Genomic DNA, 20,859 nt, shown 5'->3' with positions numbered 1-20,859 from the left:
TCAAAAGTGGGTTTAAAAACAAGATAGTTTTTAGTGCCAACAGAAAGCAATAAGAATCGTAAAGTTGCATACACAATAAAATAAAATAAGAATGTAAAAAATATGATGGTCATACTATTCGATCTGTTAAATATAATGACTTTTTTCTCAATTAAATTCTGTAACAAATCACTCTCTTAACCCTATCCTAATCTGAGCTTCTGGTGCAATCATTTCGATTTCCCAGGCTTTACTTCAGGTATAGCTACATTTACAATCGACACGGAAGTCCGCTTACGGGATTGACAATATTATGTCCGAATCCAAGCCTATCCTTAGTTTAACTATCGTTTATCTGACATTACAATATAAGAATATCGTGTATAAACACATTGGTTTCTCATACCGATTCTTATCAAAAGTTCACATTGGAACACAGATATGATTCACATTTATAGAAACACTGTCACGAGGCAGTCAAAAGGTAAGGACATTGTCTTATTTATTTAAGTACAAAAGATGATAGCATATATTATATTCGACAAGGGTGGTACATCGAAGGGTGGGGGGAATAGTGCAGAGGACTGTGTGAGGGTCTAGATATATTATCTATAATGTTTACAGAAAAGAAGAAAAAGAAAACTGTTACGGGTCAGTTAAATTGTTAGAACAAAGAAGAACATTTGATTTAGTTCATATAAATGGTAAGTATAAGAGATGTTAGGATACATTATATTCGACAAGGGTAGTAAACTCTGGGTGCGGCGTTAGTGTAAAGGACTATTCTAAAGTCAGAACGAAGTTAACAGAATAGAGTATGATAAACAATACTAAAAAAAGGGACCAACGAATGAATAAATCGGTTATTGTAAACCGGTTTACACATCAATAACCTCTAGAAAAAAGGTGTTTAATCCTTATAATTCTTCAGCCAAACATACGCCATTATTAATTAACATTATTTGTTTGACGGCTACTATATTTACCATCAAAAGCACAATGATATGTCGTAACAAAGGAGTACGCCACCATTTTGACTTTCTAAAAACCGTAAATGTCCGATAAATGCAACAGAATCTAAAATGAAACAGCACCTACCTCAAACACTTCATTTTAATTAAATATTATACGAATTTGAAGCGTACACGTAACGAAATAATCTTTTCCTTGAAAATTTTCATTCGTGTGCTATGACGTAAATTCGCCAAATCCTTCATGAAATTTCGCGGAATTTTAATAAAATTTTATTTTTATACATTTACGAAGCTTTAGGGCATTTAGTTTATTCCTTTTTTTTTTGCTATATATGCATTCGAATAAAAGCAACTGTTATGCAATTGTTTTATAACCTCAATTTGCTGAAAATCCTAGTATCATTGCAAGAATGTGTATCGCTCATGAATAGATTACAACAGTAGTTTCGTATACATGGTTTATCGAAGTGTAAACCAAGAGAAAAATTCTAATTGACCAATCCAATTCAAGTATTTATAGATATGCAAATGATATAAGAATTATACAAATATAAATAATAGAGAATAATGGGTTTAATGGGTTTATAATAAAGAAGAATAGAGAGTACAAAATGTATATTAATGGATTATTAATTAAGATATGAAAAATAGAGAATAAAGTCTGAAATTTAAGGACAAATAAGATGGAGAAAATCATTACCAATTGCTCAGTCTTTAGTTTTTTTTTATGTCTTATTATTGTGTACTCTTGTTTGTCTTTGGCCTGTTTGTCTTTTTTTTATATATATCAGTGGCATTATGGGTTGGTTTTAGACTTTTTAGTTTGAATGTCCCTTTAGTATCTTTCGCCTATCTTTTTTTCCAACGAAATGATTATTTTGTGTATGTATATGATAATACCTAGAAGAATACATGCAACAAGATGCACCGAAGAAAAATGGCCATTTTAGTGGATTGGTGTTTAACGCCACTTTTAACATTATTGTGATATTGCATTGCAGTTAATTTGTATTGGTGGAGGAAGCCGAAGAGGCAGGGTGAATCTGACCTTTGGTAGGAAAACTGGAAATTCTAGTCTATTAATATATTCGAGCGCACTTTCTAAGGGGGTCTCATTGGGGGGTTCCGATCCCGGATCCCGCTTACTGTTTTGTCAGATTCCCGTATCCCGCTTACACTATGTACGTAAGCAATTCTTTTTTTTTGTCATTTCCCGGGTCCCGCAAGACCTCATTTCCCGTTTTCACGACACAATAATTTGACTTTCCCGTGTCACGCTTACAAAAAATCGGCAATCCCGCGTCACGCTTAGACCCCAATGAGACCCACTTCTAAGTGTGGGATTCGAACTCACAACCGCAGTGTTGACTTACAATGTCTGTATAAAATGATACCTATTTGGACTCACTTAACATCGTGTCTGTATATAATCTGCCAAAGAACTATCTTTCTCAGTATTATGTATGTATAAAATGATGCTCAAGGGCGTCTTTATTATCATGCAAAGGAACATAATTTAATCTTAAATAATCTTAAGTTTATGTTAGTGATGGCTTAGCGGAATCTCTCTAAACGTAATGTGTAGATATGATGATGAACGTCTTTATATAATGCTGCACAGGTAAAATATCTTAAAATATAATTTCTATATTTATGATGACCAATGGTAATCTCTTTTAACATTGTGATGCCAAGTAGAAAGAATGTTCATGATGTCTGTATGTAATTATGTATCCAGGGGAATTCCTTTACACATCCATAAACTATGACACAGTGGGAGTACTCTCAAACATGTAAAAGTAATATAAATTATAGTGACCTCCTACATTACGTGTGTTTATTATGATTCCCATGGAAAATATCCATTCTTGTACTGATGCCCTAAAGGGATAACGATAAACATAATGTAAGTTTGTTAGTCACCGAAAGCACTAGAAGATTACCTCTTTTGCTAATGATGTCCACTAGGAATATCTCTTAAAATTCTGTTTGTTTAGAACGATGCCAATGAGGAATATATCTTTTTATAATGATGCCATTGAGAATCCCTCTGTTTTCTTACTATGCTCAAGTTGAGTATGGCTTAAGATTACGTCTGTGTATAATGATGCACAGGAGGAATCTCTCTTTTTCTGATGATGCCCAACATGCCAGGGAGGATCTCTTTTTTTTTAAATAATGCACAAGGAGAAATGTGACTCCAGAAGAGGCTTGTAAAGTTAAAAAAAAATATACCAGATACTTTTTTTTGTAGGAATTGCAATTCATTAAATTGATAACTGTACATTAGATTCCAATGATTATCATATATAATTGGCTCTCAAATCTCAGACAATGCCATAACAATTTCCATGACCCCTAACTGTACCAACTCACTCAGTCGCTTAGCCAGTTATTTAGTGCCGCAACGGACACATGTGGCTTGTTATTGGTGTTTCAATACAATAATTGTACAAAAAACACAAAAAGAAAACACATATGTATTTACTGTAGACTGACCATATCTTATTTTAGTAAGACGACTCACACTTGTTTTAAATGAAAACAGTATTGATCATACATTGTTATATTTTCATCCGTTTATTTCTTGCTATTATATGATCATAGGCAAAAAAAAACATATATGGCTGAAAAAAAAACCCCAATTTGACCCTTCAACAAATATATGCTAACCAAACATACAGATAAATGGTATACTGGATCTTATTGTGGAGTCAGATAAGGCTATTTCCGAGTTTGCCTATCAAGTTGTTTTTTAATAGAATTCTGACCGAACCCTTTTTCTTTCTGCAGTTTACGGTAACAGATATATATACTGGCTCTGGAGAATAAACTATTTATGGAATTTCTATTGCGCTTTAATTTTAAATGTCATTTTTGATTAACTGACCCTTATACTCTGCTCAAATTAAATAAGTTATACTGACCACTGGGAAATATATTATAGGAAAATGAAAAAAAAAATGAATTAGTCTATTTTTAGTTTGAATGCAATATAAAAATTTTGGAAAGTTAAAGATAAAATTTGTTCTGACGACGATTGTTAAGCCCCAATTAGGGGCATTGTGTTTGTCGGTCTGTGTGTCCGTTCGTCTGTTGTGTTTCCCGTTCGTCGGTTTATCCGTCCATTCGTTCATCTGACCCTCTTTAGGGTAAAGTTTCTGGTCAAGATAGATTTTTTATATAAAGTTCAACTTGAAACTAAGGACACATGGTACCTATGATAATCATGGACTTTCTTAGTTTCGACACCAATACCACGATCCCCAAACATAGAAGTTGATAGTGTATGTATGAGCACCAGTGTACTATGAAGACACTTGTGCTAATTCATAATATCACAGGGTTGAAACATGAAATCGTTTAAGTTACACCTGCATTCGACCTAAACAAGAACACACAAAAAAAGAAATAAGTAGGAAAGTGAGAAAGAAATAGAATAGATGAAAAAAAATCATCCGACGGCTAAAGATTATGGTAAGTAAGTAGGACAGGCGTTTTATAAAAGAACAGTCTAGAATGGGTGGATGAGGTCCTTCATTTTTGTATTTTTTAATTGCTTGGTCATTTGTCTCTATTATTTTATGCTTACATTTAACTATCGTAACAGAAATAGCCTTTAATTTTAATGTTTAAATTGTTTACTAATTTTTATTAACCAACTAAGTGCATTATTGCCAAAAGTGACTGTTTATTAAAAATTACATATTTTCTGTAATGGCCCTGTTTTTCTGTAATGGCTCTGTTTTTTTCGGTAATGGCCCTGTTTTTCTGTAATGGCCCTGTTTTTTCTGTAATGGCCCTGTTTTTCTGTAATGGCCCTGTTTTTTCTGTAATGGCCCTGTTTTTCTGTAAGGGCACTGCATTAATGCCAAGTTTGTCTGTATTAAGCCCTGTTAGGGTTTTAAATAAAGTTAATAAAACTAAGTTGTAAAGAGTATAATGCCTTTTTGTATTTTATTTAATTTAGTAACCAGCAACCAACATTAAAGAACCATATAAAGGGATCCCTGTTCATCTTGTTTTTAACACATATACCTTTCAACTTAATATCTTGGATATTTTGTATATTTAAAGCTTGATAATGGTGAAATACAAATTATTTTGTTCAAACTAAACTGTCATTAAAAGAGTAGAGAGTACATCAAGTTGGCAGCAACACATACACTTTTGTTCAGTTGGTTAATAAATGTATTAAGAAATGGGTGTTTTTATAATGGCCCTGTTATATGTCCTCGGTCAGTAATAATGACCTCGGATGTCTGTAATAGCCCTCGGCGTTGCCTCGGGCCATTACAGACTTCCTCGACCATTATTACAGACCTTGGACATATAACAGGGCCATTATAAAAACACCCATTCATTAATACTATAGTAATACCGGGGCCTGTAATACATGTAACTACTATACTGTCGATTCATTCATTTTCGTGTGTTCTAATTTTGTTTGATTAAGAAAAACTTGCATTTTCGTGGATATCTAACTTCGTTACTTTGGTAAAGTCTGCATATATAATCCTTTATGAAATTTGTCATTCGTTGAACATTTAATTTTGTGGTTCACCTGTACCCACGAAATCCATGAAAATTGGTATCCAACGAATAATAATGAATCCACATTATAATTAAAATCAATCATAATTCTATCTTTTTTTTGATAAATAGTTTTGATAAATCGTTTTTGATAAATAGTCATTCAAATGTGACGTCATTTTTTGGTGTGCTGTTTTAGAAATTAAAATGTGACGTCATTTTTTGTCCTTTGTTACAATTTCAAATGTGACGTCACTTCTTGCGTTGAGGCCTTGACTAACCCGGGTGTGTCTATTAATTGTGTTGGATTATGTTGGTTTATGTAATGTATCCGGTTTTTTTCTCTAATTAGTTAATACTTCAGTTTTATCATGTATATCTTTTATATAGTCATTTTATAACATTTACTGTTTGCTAAAGTATAAATTATTCTAAATAATAAGGATGTCCTTATCCCAAGCAGAAAACCCTAGCCGTATTTGGCACAACTTTTTTTTAACTTTTCCTCAGTGCTGTTCAACTTTGTACTTGATTTGGCTTTCGAACTTTTGTATCTTGGCGTCACTAGTGAGTCTTGTGTGGACGAAACGCACTTCTGGCGTATTACATTTTAAACCTGTTGCCTTTTGTTAGCTATTATTCGTGTGTTTCTTTGTCCCACATGTTCTCCTATTTAATTGTATTGTAGTCCTGTAATGTTGTGTTGTCATTTTAATGTTATATTTAACATTGCCATTAAAGCGAGAGGTTTGGTATGCCACAAAACCAGGTTCAACCCACCATTTTTTTCTTTAAAAAATGTCCTGTACCAAGTCAGAAATATGGGCATTGTTATATCATAGTTCGTTTCTGTGTGTGTTACATCTTAACGTTGTGTTTCTTTTGTGTCGTCTGTTTCCTCTCATATTTGAGTGTGAATTCACATTAATATAAGACGTGTCACGGTATGTTTCTATCTCAAATTCATGTATTTAGTTTTGATGTTATATTAATTTGTAATTCTCATCGGATTTTGTCTAATGCTTAGTTCGTTTCTGTGTGTGTTACATTTTAATGTTGTGTCATTGTTCTCCTCTTATATTTAATGCGTTTCCCTCAGTTTTAGTTTATAACCCGGATTTGTTTTTTTTTATCGATTCATGAGTTTTGAACAGCGGTATACTACTGTTGCCTTTATTAATATTGTACGGGTGTGGTTCATTGTCGGAGGCCTATATTGATCTATGGATGTTTTAATCATAATCATGCTGGTCTCTGTTGAAAAGTTGTATCACTAAAAGCTGCTACATCTTTTAACTGTTATATTGCAGTCAAATGTCACATTGATTTAATGATACATGTATGTGTTATGAAACTCACATTATCTGTTTATGTTTGTTGTTTTCATTTTAGATTTTGTCAAATATGAAGGCATTTGTATCGTTATTGGCCTTATGGATTTATTGTTGTGTCGAATGTCATCACAATTCCAGAACAGACAGATGGAATGAGATCTCACATGTTCTTCATAATTTGAATTACAACAAAACCGACCCGCATGATTTTATTAGATCTGTATTATACCAGATGCGTGGTTTTGAGCGATATAAATTGACATGGAACCGATGTCGGGATAAAACAAAAGCCAGCAATTTGAACGAAGTACGTAAACATAATTAGCTTTAGCTGCTGTTAAGCTCTTCAACCGATTATTCTAAACAACACATGCAGCTTCATGCAATTACTAACAAACACACATTTTAAAAAGCATGCAAATAAAAAGACAACAAATTAATCTCCATTAAATGGGAGAACAAGCAATCGCTTAAACACATAAAATATGTAAAAACGAAAAACGAAAAAGATAAATAATTTATCATTGACATTTACAAAAGGATTAAACAGCAACTATATATTATGACGCTTACTAAAATAGAGTAAAAGGCCAGAAATAAAAAGGACGAAATTTCACCTACATGTATATATATATGAGGCAACATTAAATAGAAACGGTGTTTCCTGTAGGATTTTTGAAAATAATTTTATATTCCGAGTCACCATTTATAACGTTTCACGTCACACATTATATCTTTTATTACAGTTTATTGAGACGGACAAATTCTTACAAAGTTTCATCTCCAATGTAACATGTGGACACGGTGTTTCAGTGAACAACTTCGAATATCTCACTACCCTGTCTTTATCAATGGCTGTTCATCTAGACAGATTTGTATGCCCGCATAAAAGTATAAAGGAATCCCACCAAGTCTATCATATCTTATACGGAAATCCTGGATCATCAAATATAAGCCAATTACTTGGAACTGTTCGACGCTTTTATAGACCTGGAATGTCTTCAAAACAAGCACAGATGACGTTCAAGAATAGACTACAGGTATTCATTATTACTTCAACATTCAAGCAATTCAGTTCCTACGTTCTTTCGTTTATTTTATTGAAGAAGTATATTTTATGCTTGTTAAAACTAACTTTTGCTGAGGGACTTTAGAATTTTCATTGGAGATAATAAGGTTTTATTTTATTAATTTTCTTTTTGCAAAGCCACGATATTAAATATCCACAAAAATAGGGAAATGTTTACTCTCATTGGTATCTTGTCTTGGTTTTTTTTACAAGTGACAGCACTTATTTAAAAAAAAACAATAATACTTTTCAATTTTAACGTTTTTTTTGTGTTTTCGGTGTTCAGTCAATCGTATGTCATTCTTATACTTTCAGTGCTTGCATCCTGGAATAATTGAAGAACATATACACAGACAAATTAACAGTCATCAAAATAGGGAAATGATAATGGAAGACAAATACGACGATATCAAGATTATACTTAATGGTAAAATCGTTTCCTTAGAGCCATACGTAAGTTATAATACACACTATGACTTTTTACACAAATAGCCGAATATCGCCAACATAGAGTTGAAATGGGATAACCGGGTTAAATTTGTCACTAGACATAGAATATTTTAACACATGAGTACCCCCTTCCTAAACCCAAAACAAAAACACACAAAAAAAACCACAAAGAAACACAATTAAAAAACAAAGCAAGTGTAACACTACAAAATAAAAGTTTTACATAATTGTTTTACTTACTAGTATCACTGTCTTTTTTTAGGAAAGCAACACGTGACTTCGTACACATTTTATATTATGAGATCGGATATTGTCATAAATATATATAGTATTAATTATTATTATTTTTTTTTCTATTATTATAATAATAGTATGTAATTTTTAAACTAATTCTTATGATAGGTGTCCGGGAAGTTGATATTGCAATCAAAATTAGAAAATAATTTCTTTAGGTGCATTCTATACATCTTCAAATTTTGTTTTTGCAAACATTTAAAAATAACTCATCAGTGACGCTCGAATGCAAAAAAGTTAAAAGGCAAAATAATTCATTGTATCATTACATGACTTATGTACATGCTATATTTATAATTGTTTTTATATTCTGATGCATTTCAAAGAGGCATAAATATTTAAATCAAGAAATATGTTTTATAGTCGATAAATCGTCATCGTCAATATCAATTGCGCATTCTTGAAAAGAAAAAGAAAAAATATTTAAACAGTTAAAACATATACATAAAGAGAAATACGAATGATATTTCATGATATTGTTCGTTTAAAACATTATGTATCAATAAATATTATAAATGAGATTTTTTACTTTCATTAACTTAATTATTTTTTATTCCACTTTCTATTGTATTACACATGTTGTAACAGTCCCTTAGTAAGGTTTTCTGACTTGATATTTGCATTCAGTTCTAATATGTCGGTTAAAATACTGCATTGTTTTTCTATATCACAGGGTTGGTGTTGTGAGCGATTATTTTGTGAAAATGAGACTCCCCAATATTATCGATGAACTTTCTCACAGTAGAAATAAGGAATCATTTATTTGTGGTTAAAGACCAGCCAGGACTAAATCGTTCTCCACGTCTTAATGTTTGTCATATCATTCTAGTAGCTTTGACGGGAAGAGCGTGCACTCAAATGCCTTTTTTTGTCGGATTTGACATTTAAGTTTCACTCATTATAATCAATATCACTTAATATAGTTTTAATTGTCTATCAATCATGGTTTCTTTCTATTTTTTTTAATTTCAATTTAATAACTCACTATTTTTTTGCTCTAGATGTTTAACTCAATACCACAGAACGATGAGTCAGACCCAACAATAAAACCAGCACACCAATCACATGAGAGAATAACTATCAAACCATCACATCAACACAAATGTCCTCGAGTTATTGTACCGAGAACATCGCAAAGACCAGATCCTCAACAGTTTATGAGAATGCAACGGATTCTTCATTCGGTTTCTTCTCATATCGTTTCTGCAATTTTAAGAGGTATCGTTAATTTGTTTTCTTCTGCAAAACTCCTTTTGTTTAAATCTCACCAGACACAATCATGTACAAGAGCAAAATATTGGAAATATTAGTATATGCATATTACAGAAATTGTCAAACAATTAAGAATTTGATACTTATAGTTATTGTTATATATAGTAAAACTAGGGCATATATCTACTGTTGAAATTTTAATTAATAACAGCCTTTAGAAAGATAACACTCCTAGTCTTCTTTTTTCTCCCCGATTTTCACAGTTAATGTTTGGTGTTTGTAACATAGATTTCCTAGTAATAGTCTTATATAAAATTGATATTGAATTTAGTCTTTCAATCTTAATAAGATACGTTGAGCAACAAAGAAGCGGAACATAATATTGGAATGGTTAAACTCATAAGGCGAAAACTATCTGAAAACTGGAAACAAGACAGAAAGACAAACTCTCTGTATTATACAAGTTCCACCGCCCCTTTTGTTGTGCTTTTCGTTGTTATTTTTTAACAGTTTTTTTTACGATAATAGTACCTGAATAAAAATGTATAGAAATATTGGCACGACACAATAATCTGTGTACAGTTAGCATGTGTAAACAATATATATATATATATATATATTTTACAGGTGTCAACATATACGACAATAAAACATATTGTCTAGTTGATCATCTTGAGTACATCATGCGTCATTATGGACACCATCATTATAGTTACATGGATGAAACGGGTAAATATATGTTTAATAAGTAATAAAGGTACATTGGATATTGTTATTTCGAAAAAAAACATTCTAAATCTTTTGATTACTGATCATGACGATAAAATAGTATTGGAGTAATCTTGAAAACATACCGAATACTTCGACTCTTTTATATTGAAAATGTTAGATTTTGACATGTCTGCTTGTTAACTTAACCATATATAAAGTTTGGTACGTCATAACAAGTCCTTCTGATCCATTCAGATGGAATGTACGTGTCATTAAAACTATTTATAGATTCCAGTCTTCTAATCAGATAATGTTAATGTTTGAACTTAAAATAAAATATTTTATCTGAGCAACGCTGACAGCTTAAGTCTCACGTTGTCATGAAATGTTATATTACCAGTACTCGTTACAGTTGTAAAAAGTAAATGTTAAGTATGGATGTAAAACATTATAAATGAATTTGATTATCAAAAACATAGAACTATGTTTTACAATACAAATGGGAGGGATGTATAGCTAATAAAGAGATGTAACTCACTTTTTCTTCAGAAAATGTCGGCACTAAGACAGGAATATGACCGTGATTTGTATTTGTGTTGGTGGTTTATTAAGTCTATTGTTTGATTTTGACAGGTTTATGGACTTTTCTTGTGTTTATTTTTCCTTGGAGTCCAGTATTTCTGCTGCTTAAACGTTTTAACACTTAGTCCATATCATCAATTTAAATCCATGTTAAATCTTCATGACTTGTTCGAGGAGACAAGTTATTTAATGTGAAAATACATGACATATTGATGATCTCCATGCGGTCATAAGAAGAAGGTTGTGTAAATGTTAACAGTAAATAAGACTGTTTTTGTGAGTTTCGTCTTGCTCAATATTTAGTTTCATGTCTAGTAATTATTTGCTTTTGTTTTTCAATATCTCGTTTCTGCAATGATTTTTCTGATTCAACTCGTCAAACAACAGCCTTGTTATGTAAAATGTGTTATTTTCCTGTGTAACACCTTAGGCTTAGGAGGGTTGTCAGTTGGTCATATGTAGACCTGTGTCTCCAAAAAATACGTACTAGGAACATTTTGTCATCCTGGTTTGATATAAATAGTAGATAATTGTATACTTGTTTAAACTAAGCAAATTGACGCATTGCAAGTATATTTGCTTTTTTTTACCCGGTCATTCATTTCGTAAACCTTAAAATTTAGAATTGAAATGGAAATATGTCAATGAGACAACAACCCGACGAAAGAGCAGTTAACAGTCGAAGGCGAAAAAATGGGTCTTCGATACAGCGCGAAAATCGTGCACCCGGAGGCGTGCTTCTGTCAGCCCCTTAACACAAATGGCTTCTAGTTCAGTGATAATTGACATTTGCGTGTTTAAGCATATGACTTTCCTCATGCGATTCATTTTGATTGAACAAGCATTGCATGTGAGAAAGAATATGTGTCTGTATATACAGTGTAACCTGTCTTATCCGACACACTGGGGTAAATGTTGGATTAGGCAGGTGGTTAGATCACTCAGGTCTTTTCTGCAAGGATAGACATATTTTGGACCATGACAATGTGTCGGCTACAGCAGGATGTCGGAATACTCAGGTGTCGGATTAAGCAGGTTAAACTGTATAAAGAAAACTTTGTCCTTTTAGCATTGACAAGTTAGTTAATCATTGCTATTCTATATTGTAGATTTGAAACAAATGATGTCTGATATAATAAAAGGATACAAAATAGACAAAGTAAAAGAACATCATAGGAAGACTAAACGCTCAAGTCATAATAAAGATGAACATTTCGGTCTACACTCAAATCCTCATTTTCCTGGTCATGAATTTAATGCAAAATACAGGACAAACAAAGCTTCAAGTTTTAATGATTTTGTTGACACGGACAGTACCAGCTCAGTTCAAAATTTTTCTAAGGTATTTACAATAAGTGCAGATAAGACACCTAAACGCAGACAAGGTAACTCAAAGAAAACAGCTTGAAAAGAAGGACAAAAGATACCAGAGAGACATTCAAACTCGTAGATTGAACATCAACTGACAACGTCATGGCTAAAAACAGAAAAGACAAACAGACACATAATAGTATTAAAATTACACAATGAGTACATTGGTTAGCAAGTATAATAACCTAGCAATAAACATGAAAAGTTAATAGAAAGTTAAGGATAGGCTCATGTGATCAACAATGTATATACTATCTTCATCGGATATACCAATAGTCTGACAAATAGTCCAAAGATCTATAGTTTATCACTTGTATATATACATCTCACACAAGTTATTTTCAATATTTATCTTTTTATTTTGCTCTTATTGTAGTTAAGCGAATCCGTACTTTTAATAGAACAAATAACATCGGGATTGAAAATTATTTCTAGATTAACAAATAGAATAAGACATAAACGAGGAGGACAAGGAGTAAGATTATAGTCGTACCATTGAATATTGATATTGCTATATCATTTTTTTTTATCAAATGGATCAGTAAGTTGTATAAATGGGACCCAATCACAAAAATTACACGAACTTGTTAAATGTATAGACTCAAATTAACATCTTGCTCGTGCTTTGACAAAATACGATAGCTTTCATAACACATTGTTATTAAGTTGTATGTGTTGTAGATATTCTTCAATTTTGTATGAAAAATCCGTAAATCATTTATAACTTAAATTTGTCTAATTCAAGCTTTTAGCAACTGGAGATATGGTGCAAATGGTGGAAAGGAAGTTTGAGCATCACATGACAAACCGAATAACGAGAGAACAATTTCTAGACATCTGCCCGTCTGTAATATACAGTTTGTTGCAGCGTTCAGAAATCAAAGACAAAGAAGATTTGGTTAAAGATCATGTCCCTCCTTCAGCTCTTGAAAGTAGGTTGACAGTTTTTTTTTTAATAAACACAGAAATAAATGTATGAAAAATAAACGTAAAACTATTCGAAAAGCATGTTACTTGTATGACGTGAGATATAAGAAGTAACAGCATTTAGCTTATGATGAATACACAGACAATAAAAAAATATCATACCATAAACAGGCTAGAATTTTTTTTCAGAAATACAGTCTTATGGTTTTGCTTAATAATATATTATAAGTGGTATCGCTTGATCGTTTTAAATATCAAACGATACGGTCCAGCGAAATCAATCAAAACTAGAATTGCAGTCGGTGAAATACACTTATTCATGTTATTGTTAAGGTCAATTAATACTAAGGCTTTTCTACCTAATTAGTCTAGCTGTATTTGGCAAAATATTTAGGAATTTTGGTCCTTTATTTACAACCACTGGGTCGGTGTCACTGCTGCGGCGTTTTGCATTTGCGCCGATCTGCATTTCATTTGAGCCGATTTTTTTTTTCATTTGCGCCGATTTTTTACATATTAAATACAGGTAAATTAAAGATGCATATTTAATATCTATTTATCATTATAGACCTTTCGTTAGCAAGTTGTACAAAAACTATGAATTTTCAATCATAACATGTATATATATCACTGTTGTCCCCATACTCACCACGGGGAGGTGAAAGTAGGATCTCTGGCAGGATAGGTCAATTTAAAAGCACTATGTTCACATACTTTAAAATCAACAAGTAAACACCTAAGATGAAAGCACTCTGTTTGTACTAAAATAACGAATTAGAAATATATTTACAACATTCAAAACCATAAAAACGGAATAAATGTACATTAAAACCATATATCTTGTCGAATATTTATATTCAACACATCTTACATATTCCTTTCTAGTGATTTCTTCTCTTCTATATTTGTCGTAATTGTAAATAACGAAGTCCATCTTTTCTTTCTCTGGCTTATGTACTGATGCGGTATTACTAAAGTTCTCATTTTAACACGTAACGGCCTGGATTTGTTTATGTCTGTGATGATAAGACAAGTTCAAGATATAGTACATGCACAAGTATCAACACACCTGTGTTAAACTCTAAATGCAATTAGGAGCAAATATGAAATCGGCGCAAATGAAAGAATGGACATTTTCAAAATCGGCGCAAATGTCATACGCCCCACTGCTGGTGTAGATTTATTTCCCACAAGGTTCCACCAGCCCAGTATTATCATTGATATGGTTACATTTATAAATTAACTGTTTACCAAATTTAGAATTTTTTAAATACTATTTTGTTTCTACCTCAGGCATAGATTACCTTAGCTGTATTTGGCAAAACTGTTAGGAATTTGGTCCTCAATGCTCTTCAACTTCGTACTTAATTTGGCCCTTTTCACTTTTTTGGATTCGAGCTTTACTGATGAGTTTTTTGTAGACGAAACGCGCGACTGGCGTATATACAAAATGTACTCATGGTATCTATGATGAGTTTATTTATAGGTCGATTTATGAAAAGCAAAACTGTCATATGTACTGATGCGGTATTACTAAAGTTCTCATTTTAACACGTAACGGCCTGGATTTGTTTATGTCGGTGATGGTAAAACAAGTTCAAGATATAGTACATGCACAAGTATCAACAAACCTGTGTTAAACTCTAAATGCAATTAGGAGCAAATATGAAATCGGCGCAAATGAAAGAATGGACATTTTCAAAATCGGCGCAAATGTCATACGCCCCACTGCTGGTGTAGATTTATTTCCCACAAGGTTCCACCAGCCCAGTATTATCATTGATATGGTTACATTTATAAATTAACTGTTTACCAAATTTAGAATTTTTTAAATACTATTTTGTTTCTACCTCAGGCATAGATTACCTTAGCTGTATTTGGCAAAACTGTTACGAATTTGGTCCTCAATGCTCTTCAACTTCGTACTTAATTTGGCCCTTTTCACTTTTTTGGATTCGAGCTTTACTGATGAGTTTTTTGTAGACGAAACGCGCGACTGGCGTATATACAAAATGTACTCATGGTATCTATGATGAGTTTATTTATAGGTCGATTTATGAAAAGCAAAGCTGTCATATCTCCTTAGGACTTTATTGAAGGGTAATTTTAACTAATTGAATATTAGTAACCTATACAATGTTAACACTTTTTTTTTGTAGTATATGGATTTGGAACAGCAAGCGTTTTTGTTATCAGTTTAGCGTCGCTTGTTGGGGCTGTATTCGTCAAACTTTCACAGAAGGTTATAAAAGACTATCTCATGGGAATGTTACTTTCACTGTCAGTCGGGTGCCTGGTTGGAGATGCCATTCTACATTTACTGTCTGAGGTAAAGTATCTTACTTTTTGTGTTGATAATTGCATTACAAGCATCCATATCCGTATATAATAAAATAGTTGTTAATTGGAAAAACTGTTATAGCGGACAAAGGTAACAATAACTATATGGTGTAAGGATAATAGCAATATTTGACCAATGAAAGCGCATGAAGAAAGTACATTAAAAAAGCAATACAATTCAAAGATTTAAAGTAAGTCGTACGCATATGTATTTTGTCATGTGCAAACGATGTTACTCTAAGTGACAATTGGGTGCCTCTTTGGAGATGCTGTTCTACACTTGGTTTCTGAGTTTAACTGTTCGTAACGTGTTTGTTTTAATTCTAGATATGGATGTTTTGCACATTACTGTCGATAGAATTGATAGTGACAATTCATAATATAAATCACATTTTCAATATACCAAACCACATATTAGTTACGATGTTTATAGTTTAATAACTTTAGATAATTTTATATTCGTGCAAATGAAAGTTCCAGGAAATTGATTTTTCTTAAACGTTTTCTAAGCATTGTTTTCGAAAAATAGAATAAGTAATGTAATAATAGTTTAAAAAATTACGAGTTAAAACGTGAAAAACATATCATATTGATCTTGCGATTTCATTTTGAACCTTTATACATTGCGATCTTGTAGAGTCAGATAAAAAAAAAAGAACATGTGGCAAAAGTGCCTTTGAGACAATTCTCCATTTATGTCAGAATTGTTTTAAAAATTAATCAAGTCTAGGTCAAAGTACGGTCCGTAACACGGAGCTTAGTCTCATACCGAACAAAAACTAAAGAGGGCCCAACAATTACTTGTGTAAAACCAATTAAACAGGAAAACCAACTTTCTAATATTTATTTTAAGAAAAAGGAGAAATGAAAAAGACTTAAGAACCACATCAACTATAAACAACTACTGAACCAGCGGTATTTGACTTCAGACAGGTGCAAACAAATGCAGCGGGTTTCAAAGCCACAATAATATAAAGTGGTAGTGTAACATTACAACATAGAACGACACACTTTAAAATATCATTCTAAATTACCTATATGTAACTCAATCAAATAGACATATGTACAAAAACAAAAAATACGCCGAACAAATAAATTCTATCTATGACACAACATTAAAACAATGAAATTAAAACAAGGTCATATGAAAACAATATCAGAAATATGCATGTGAAATATTTCATGAGTAGTGATGCATTTTTCAATTAACCGACAGCGGTTTTGGTAAGTAGATTACTGAAAATGAAAAAGAAGATGTTTTCTTTATAATTCTCAGCATTTTATATTCAAACTATCTATCAATCGAGAAATGTTGTTTTAACAGACAAGTAAATTAAAGCATTTTAGTCATCTACATATCATTTCAGGTTTTAGCAGAAGAAAGCAATGGCGAAAAGGCAAGAGTGACAGAGAATTTGACAAAACAATGCGCTCTACTTGCTAGTATTTATGGGTTTTTCTTACTGGAACTGACGTGTTCTTTTCTAAAAAGTAGCACTAAAGAAAAGGTAGACCAAATAAATGTATAATAAAATGCTTGTTTTGGATGATGTTTTAAACACAAATACGTAAAATTGATTTTAGTAGCACAATGACTGTGTACAGAATAGAAAAGCACCATAATTGATATCGTTTCCTTTGGGTTTTTTTCATTTACTTTGTTGAAATGTTGTCTAGTATATTATTATGAATTTATATTCATAACACTCATTAACATGTTTATTAAAGTCGAGACAACAAAGAAAATCACAATCTTGCCGATACTCCAAAACTTAGGACTGTAAATTAACATACAAATATTCCAAAAAGAGACATAACTACTTATAGCGAGCACAAAGCAAAATATTGGTTATATTTTCAATGATTTTGAAATGAGCTGATATTGTCTTCATATTTTCGAATCAAAAACACATCTCGAAAGCATTTGTGCCAACCAATTAAACTGTATTCTTCATTAAAAATAAATGTTGACAGTTGTACAATTTAAATATAGTTCAACTTACTACAACGTACATAAATTGGTTGGTTACATGTCAGATACAGTGTCCTTTTTTAGTGCAAAGTTACCCCCACATTGATTTGGTTATATTTAGGTCCCTTTTGTTCATAATTATTGTAACGATATCATGTCTTTTATATCATTTACATACAAATAATTGTAATAACAATAATAGTAGTTGGATTTAAGAGTTTTCTTTGTAAATCTTGAAAAAAATTTAGTACGCAAGAAAGTAATAGAAAATAATTTTAATTTAAACCGCTGTTTATTCTTGATTTACAGAAAGACGATGATTATCAATGCCAAAACGAAGAAAACGAAACTAAAGGTCAAAGAGAAAAAGGTAATGGTAGCAGTCTTTGTTTACTTCGATGATTCTTTACAAAATAAATTAAATTCAGGATCGAAACTAACGTACTTTACATGTTTTTTTTGTTTGTTCTGTTTAACTCGTGACTGTTTTAACAAAATTTGAAACAGGTAAAAGATTATAATATTGTGAGTAACTAGTTGCAAGAAAGGAATGTTAAATGAATGCTGAAATAGAATGGAACATTTTGCCTTTTACTTGTAGATAAATCTGCCCTTGCTTGGATGGTGATAGTAGGGGACGCCATACATAATTTTGCAGATGGCCTTGCTATTGGCGCTGCCTTCAGTAAAGACATAACAGTTGGGTTATCTACCTCAATAGCTGTGTTTTGCCATGAATTACCCCATGAATTAGGTTTGTTAATCTTATGATTTTTTGGGAAAAATAATATTCGAAAATAATATTTTAGGCAGCATTTCAGTATGGCATAAATTTTCGACCTTTAATTGATTGTTTCTATATTGTATGAAGATATATTTTTCGAAATGCTCAGAATTTTCTTCTTAAGGAATAATAAAAATTTGACAAAACCTTTCGGAATGTTGGTCCCCAATGCTTTTCAACTTCGTGCTTTTTGGTCTTTTTAATTGTTTTGATTCAATCGTCAAGTGTACATGTTCCATAAGGGTAAGCAAATCATTATCCACATGTTGCACCCGTTGTGTTGTTCATGTAAATAAAAACCCGATTATAAGTGTTAATTGGAAAATCAAATTCAGATAAAAGTTTAACGGGATGGTCGTGACAACCATTATAACTTATCCTCATCCATCTGCGAAATGCATTTTTATAACGATTATTCAAATTATAAAGCCGTTCAATAGTTTGTCAAAGAGAATACAAATGACAATTTTATCAAGATGATTATTTTGAAAATAAAATACAAAGCATAGGAATAAGCGAACCTTTGAAAAAAATTATTTGGCATTTGCAGTGCAAAGACTACTCTCAGAAACTGATTTAATTTGGAAAAAAATAGGTATTCCTTATTTTCATCGAAAAGTATTTTACAATTGTAGACGGGGAAAATTCTGAGCATTTTTTAACTACCCTCAACCCTATGGCTTTTCAGTTTTATTGGACATTCATTTAATATGGTTTATGTAATTCGTCTTTCAGGAGATTTTGCAGCCTTAGTGTCGAGCGGTTTGTCAATCAAACGAGCCATGGTTTTGAATTTCATTTCAAGCCTGACAGCGTTTTTAGGGTTATATATAGGCATACTGGCAAGCTCAAATGATGTTGCTAGATCCTGGATATTCTCAGCTGGTGCAGGCATGTTCATTTATGTCGCCTTAGCAAACTTAGTAAGTATGACATTTTCTATGAATATAACAGTTTATTTCCCATATATAAAATGGCTACCTAGATATCCATTTGTGCCGATTGTGCAGTTAAACAAAAACAGCTAACAAACAAATTATTTACTATAAAAAAGACTATATTTTTTTTCGAAAAAAAAGAGTGGATATTCAGTAAGACTAAAATATTGTCATAATGTAAACACTTTTTTATAAACGACAACGATTCGAAAAACATAATAAATGTGTTGTTAGTAATCGACGACTTAAATGATTTGAAGGAGATAAGACCATTCAACAAATCTTTTCTAAGTCTCTTTTCAAACAAAACGTAAAATCCGAACATATACAAATCTTTTCTAAGTCTCTTTTCAAACAAAACGTAAAATCCGAACATACACAAATTTATTTATAAACATAACAAAGTTGGTACGCGGATGTTTTAAACTCAACATATAAAGCTCTGTTATTTGTAATTGTATACCATACTCGTCGTATATTTAAAATAAAACATTTTTAGTCAACTGGAAATGTCGATTATGTTTTCTCAATGTCGTATAAATGATGCCAACAGTCAACTGTCATCATCTTTCAAAAGTGGTAGTATTAAACTATAATTCTTTGACGCTATTAGTTATAACATAAAATTGCATACCATGCGCTTTACTGAGCAACCAGTCAACATCGATCAAATAAGGATTTATAAAAGCTAACTTATGTTTGTGAAAGGAAACTGAAAACCCTAACGAAAGCGTTGTCTGTATTTTAAGCCCTCCTCAAGCGCAACATTTGATATCAAATTTACTTTAATATTCAAAATTTTTAAATCAACTCATCATATATACCGGAACCTAGTTTTGTGAAACGAATTTGTCTACAAAAGACTGATCAATAACGCTCAAATTATACAAGTTTCAGAGGTTAACTAAAGTAAGAATTTGAACGGCATTGAAAACCTTCAATTTTGAAAGGTTTTACAGGTACGGTAATCTGATATTCGGGATATATTTTATTTGATTATTTTTTTTATTATTAAACTTGAAAATAGAAACAGCCAACCTTAATTTATTCCTTTTTGGGTTATTTTGCAGATTCCAGAAGTACTGAGCTATTTCAAAAGAATACCAAATTTGTGTATGTTTCTGTCGTTGAACTTCGGACTATTATTCGGCTACGTCTCAATGTTGCTTTTGGCTATATACGAGGCAGATTTTAAATTACCTTAAATCTGTGTAAATATCAGACTGTCTAGATAACAAGCAGACATTCTTCGTCCATAAAACAAATACTCAATGAACGTAATACACTCCATTTCCTTTGTTGGAAATGTGCTAATGAATTGGTCAGTTTACACAATATCAAAATTTCATTAATTTATAACTCAGAAATTAAATTTCATTTTTGTAATTA

At 31.7% G+C, this 20,859-nt stretch overlaps 1 protein-coding gene across 2 annotated transcripts; it reads left to right on the top strand.

Moving 5' to 3' along the window:
- The first annotated feature begins 1,949 nt into the window (after nucleotides 1-1,949).
- Nucleotides 1,950-20,859, top strand: LOC139502725 (zinc transporter ZIP12-like). 2 transcript variants are annotated; one of them, XM_071292293.1, is made up of 14 exons: nucleotides 1,950-2,006; nucleotides 6,879-7,127; nucleotides 7,567-7,860; nucleotides 8,205-8,342; nucleotides 9,656-9,851; nucleotides 10,473-10,574; nucleotides 12,248-12,480; nucleotides 13,255-13,441; nucleotides 15,596-15,765; nucleotides 17,144-17,284; nucleotides 18,058-18,118; nucleotides 18,350-18,502; nucleotides 19,268-19,455; nucleotides 20,541-20,859. In XM_071292293.1, the coding sequence occupies exons 2-14, from the start codon at nucleotides 6,891-6,893 to the stop codon at nucleotides 20,673-20,675; spliced, it is 2,235 nt and encodes a 744-aa protein (XP_071148394.1). In that variant the 5' UTR covers nucleotides 1,950-2,006; nucleotides 6,879-6,890; the 3' UTR covers nucleotides 20,676-20,859. The 2 variants fall into 2 exon arrangements, with proteins under 2 accessions (XP_071148394.1, XP_071148393.1); XM_071292292.1 differs by having other exon boundaries at nucleotides 1,951-2,006; nucleotides 9,635-9,851.

The sequence above is a fragment of the Mytilus edulis genome, chromosome 14 (assembly GCF_963676685.1).
Source record: "Mytilus edulis chromosome 14, xbMytEdul2.2, whole genome shotgun sequence".
Classification (NCBI taxonomy): Eukaryota; Metazoa; Mollusca; class Bivalvia; order Mytilida; family Mytilidae; genus Mytilus; species Mytilus edulis.
The sequence above is the reverse complement of the archived record's forward strand: the minus strand, read 5'-3'. Positions and strand labels throughout refer to the sequence as shown.

Bases quoted from the DNA above. Each gene is read 5' to 3' on its own strand.
- LOC139502725 (XM_071292292.1), top strand. From the start codon at position 6,891: ATGAAGGCATTTGTATCGTTATTGGCCTTATGGATTTATTGTTGTGTC. The intron at 12,481-13,254 runs GTATTTACAATA...GTCTAATTCAAG, and splicing joins CAGTTCAAAATTTTTCTAAG to CTTTTAGCAACTGGAGATAT. The intron at 15,766-17,143 runs GTAAAGTATCTT...ATATCATTTCAG, and splicing joins TTCTACATTTACTGTCTGAG to GTTTTAGCAGAAGAAAGCAA.